Source organism: Lipotes vexillifer, unplaced genomic scaffold (assembly GCF_000442215.2).
Source record: "Lipotes vexillifer unplaced genomic scaffold, Lipotes_vexillifer_v1.1 scaffold233, whole genome shotgun sequence".
NCBI classification, from domain to species: domain Eukaryota; kingdom Metazoa; phylum Chordata; class Mammalia; order Artiodactyla; family Lipotidae; genus Lipotes; species Lipotes vexillifer.
The window spans coordinates 67,406-71,694 of record NW_006790915.1 but is presented as its reverse complement, the minus strand read 5'-3'; the positions used below and the strand labels follow the sequence as shown (position 1 = coordinate 71,694).

The 4,289-nt window shown below is 40.4% G+C and overlaps 1 protein-coding gene across 1 annotated transcript in view; it reads left to right on the top strand.

The window, feature by feature from the left end:
- Positions 1 to 1,480, top strand: part of MAP3K19 (mitogen-activated protein kinase kinase kinase 19) — a 37,725-nt gene extending 36,245 nt beyond the window's left edge. The window contains 1 exon segment of the mRNA XM_007464005.1: positions 1,414 to 1,480. Within this exon segment, the coding sequence (XP_007464067.1) occupies positions 1,414 to 1,480 (67 nt within the window).
- Positions 1,481 to 4,289: the final 2,809 nt, after the last annotated feature.

Here is a 4,289-nt window from a genome sequence, read left to right as displayed (position 1 = left end):
TCTCCCATCGCGGAGCACAGGCTCCGGACGCGCAGGCTCAGCGGCCATGGCTCACGGGCCCAGCCGCTCCGCGGCATGTGGGATCCTCCCGGACCGGGGCACGAACCCGTGTCCCCTGCATAGGCAGGTGGACTCTCAACCACTGCGCCACCAGGGAAGCCCGGTCACTTGCTTTTTAACGTATTTTATTTTTATTTCCATTTTTACCTGGGATGTTCTTGGTGGTCATCTGCTTCCAAAATGCTCAAGATAGCCAGTTTAACGAAAAGAATGCCTTTGGAATAGGTCACTGCAGATAACCAGTGACTGGTTCATTAGTTCATTGACTAGTTCATTGGCAAAAGCTTTTTGATTTCTTGAGGGGGAATAAACCTAAGCCACAAGAGTACTAATTAAGTAGCTGCCTCCCTTTATGCTCATCCAAGAGTGCCCCAAATGGGATTATTCAAATTAATCACCAAAACATATTTAAATGTCTACTTCTTAAAAGTTTTTCAATCCTGGATATCTCTAAATTTAAAAAATAAATTTCATGCTAACTAAAAATGCATTAAACTGTACATCTAAAAGCGTGAATTTTACTGTGTATAGATTATACCCCAAACAAATTGAGCGAAAGTACAATGGAAAGGAGGGACTGGTTTTGAATCATAAAAGGTACTAATTTTTGAATTAGTATGTGACAGTTTCAAAGTTGTATATGCATTTTTAAACATTCTCCCAATGGAGACTTCCCTGGTGGTCCAGTGGCTAAGACTCCCTGCTCCCAATGCAGGGGGCCTGGGTTTGATCCCTGGTCAGGGAACTAGATCCCACATGCTGCAACTAAAAAGATCCCTCAAAAAATAAAATAAAATAAAATAAAATAAAAAGATCCCTCGTGTCACAACTAAGACCCGGTGCAGCCAAAAAAAAAAAAATTTTTTTTTTAATTCATTATTAAAAAAAAATTCTCTCAATGAATTGGGATCAACATATACACACTACTATATATAAAATAGATAACTAATAAGGACCTCGTGTATAGTACAGGGAACTCTTCTCAATACTGTGGAATGACCCACATGGGAAAAGAATTTTAAAAAGTGGATATATGAATATAATTGATTCACTTCACTGTACAGCAGAAACTAACAAAACATTGTAAATCAACTATACTGCAATAAAAATTAAAAAAAACACTCTCCCAGTGAGTTAGGTGTTATTGTTATCCCCGTTTTACTGATGAGGAAAGAGTTGGAGTCCCTCACCTAAGATCACACAGTTAAAATCTGGAGTCTGGACTCAATCCGAATCTGTTTGACTGGCAGAGGCTGTACTTCCATTGTTAAAGTTGGCATTTTGAGTCAACTGAATCTAGTTGGCAGGCACGATACTGGGTGCTGTTTACTCTGTGTTTTTTCCCCTTCCTAGGGACCAGCATGAGTGACCTTCTGCTGTCCAGCTCCTGAAGCACTCCTTCTGGAAGAGAAGTCACTGAACATACATCAGGACCTTCTTCCCAGCCCCACTACAGATCACTCCGTTACTGCTTCATTGCAGAAACGATGGCTAAGGGACCCTTGTTTTCCTACTGGAAAGTCAATCTAACCCAATTTAACCAGATCCTGCAGTGGCACTAACTGAAAAGTTTGTTACAGGTTAGCCTTCTCAAGCTTCAGGCACAATTACCCATATACATAAGAAAGTTGTCTTAAAGGGTAACAACAGAAAACCTATTCCAGTGTTTGTAGTTTTGATTATCCAGTAACTAGTCTCTCGCTTTATACAATACTTCCTTTTATTTTTGGCCTGTCAATTTTAATGTCATTAAATTGTAGAAACAAGAATAAAATGTATTTTCTTGCTTGATGGGTAGACACTTTTTAATTCTTACAAAGGAGAGTAGAGGAAGGTGAGAAGGTAAAAGTAGAAAGACGCTAGATTCAGTTTACTTAGGCAGCAACCTTAACGCTGCAGACTATAGGGGCCTCAAAATTAACAGGAAGAGCTAAGGGCCTTGGCGTTTCATTACCAGAGGGTCCCCTAACTCCTCAGAAGTCTCCACTTACAAGAAATTGGGCTCTTCAAGGTGTTTCCATAAACCTCAGGCTGCCTTCTCTGTGACTGGTTGTGTTTTGAGGTCTTCATGTATTTTACAGTGTGAATTAGAAAATTACTGCATCGAGAACCAGCTAAACCTAAGCCAGCTGGTGGGATAAAAGCTCACTGATCTGTTAAGTGGAGACTGGGTGAGCATATAAACTTTTCCAGGGCACTTTTGCTCACTTCACCTGAAGGAAGGACACCCCTGCTAAGGTCACTCTTCACTTTCATTCCCAGAACATTGGAAAGCCTTGCAAAAATGAACAGGGACAAGTTGTCAGAGTTATTACAAGATTTTAAGTTGGTGGACTGAGCATTTTTGGTAATGTTTCGGTTGCTGTGACTCCATTCATCTACTAAATTTCACTGACACCTGTCGTCTTAAGCTAGGTCTACAGATTTTTTTTTTTTTACTAGCTACTGTCATTTGAAGATGGCACAACTACAAACTAACTTTAGGTGAATTCCAACACCAGTTGTCTGTCAGACTTTGTCAAAATCAAGCTGCTACTGCAGAAGTTTTTGAAATAAATGTGAAATGCAGTCCAGCTGAGATAAAAGCTTTTACTTTGGCCAACATGTTTAGAGGGGTCTTTGCGGGTGTACCTTCCTTCTCTCTCTCCAGTTTGCAGAGTTCTTCCCTTATATTTGATAAAAATTTAAGGGATATGTCCCTTATTTTACTTACCTGTATATCAACATAACACCATTTTAAGTAGGGTTTAATTTTTTAATCTTAGTAGGGATTTCAGCATTCTTTAAAATCTGAATGATGGTATCTGATTTCGGAGCAATTACCTATTTACATTCAACCCTATTAAACCCTATGAAGCAAGGGCAGGGACTAAGACATGTTTATACTGTGTATACAGATCACAGTAATGGACACATGAAGTTGCTGTTAACAAACCTACCCCTCTTCTACTGATACAGAAAAATACTGAACACTAATTTCACAGAACCTTCAAAACCTGTATGTTTTTAATAGGCAAGCCTTGATATTAAGAGCTTTCTGTTGTTCTGTCATTCACTGTGTTTATCATTGCCCAGGTTGCTCTCTTTATATCTTCCTTTAGGAGGCAGAGGTCCTACCTAAAAGGAGACTGAGAGGGAAGAAAGGTGTGGGCTGGGAGGGCTAGCATTCCTCGAGCTCTTAATGGAGAAAGGCCTATCATTTAATTCTGCCTGTTGCTTGGGTCGGTAGTAGTCTCATTCTATTAATGCACAGTGAGGCTCGGAGGTACTTAACTTTCTCAAGGTCAAGTTGGGATTGCCACCCAGATTTGTCCGACTTTAGAGCCTTCTCATTGCTGCTTCCCAGATTTGTAGTTTATGAATCAGTTACAGTTTTAAGTTTTACGCAAACAAAACTCCACAGATTCTGATAAACAAATTCACCAGTCCAGTGACTTTGATGACTTTAATGGTGTCAAAAGCTTTTCCTTTTTCACTTAGCAGCAACACTGCCTTCCCTTCTATGACTATCTTCGCTTCTCACCATGAACACCACGCCAGTTTTCAATCACATTCAGAAGCGCATTTCATTTCATACTGAATGGGTCTCAAGCTCAACCAAAGTAAATTTAACTCCCCAGGTAAAATCCTGACAGTAGTTCCAGCTCTAGAGCATCTCCTTAACTTTAACCTACTTTAGCCCACTGGACATTCCTCAGTGTCTGAATGAGGGTTGCCGCTGTGGAAAAGAGCGAGCTCTGGATTATGGGGTTGGGGAGTGCACAGGATTCCACTTACTTGCTTTCCGCACTCTCTCCTGCTTGACAACAGCAGTCCTGGGCCTTTAGTGTACTGAGTAGCTCCAAGATAAAAACTCACTTAACCTGCTCAATGAGCATCAAAAGCCTCCATCACGTACCAGGCCATCTTTATTCCTCATACTTGCTGTACTTGCAAGTATTCAGTTTAAGGCAGCTATATAATAAAGCAACTTGCATTTAAAAAAAGCTTTTGACTTGAAAGTACTGGCTGTAGGCAGTCTGCATCTTCATGGAACGTTAACAAGAAGAGTTGCTGTGTACGGCACTGTGCTGTGAAAAGCTGAAATAGCAAACAGTCCTGAGGAAAAGCTGTGGCACTTTGTCTCACTGTTATGACTTCTCAAACTTGTGATAAATGATGGCTGAATTTGTCTCTAAAGCACTTGCTCCTATAGATTATGACTTGAAAGACCAAAGAAAACTGATCTT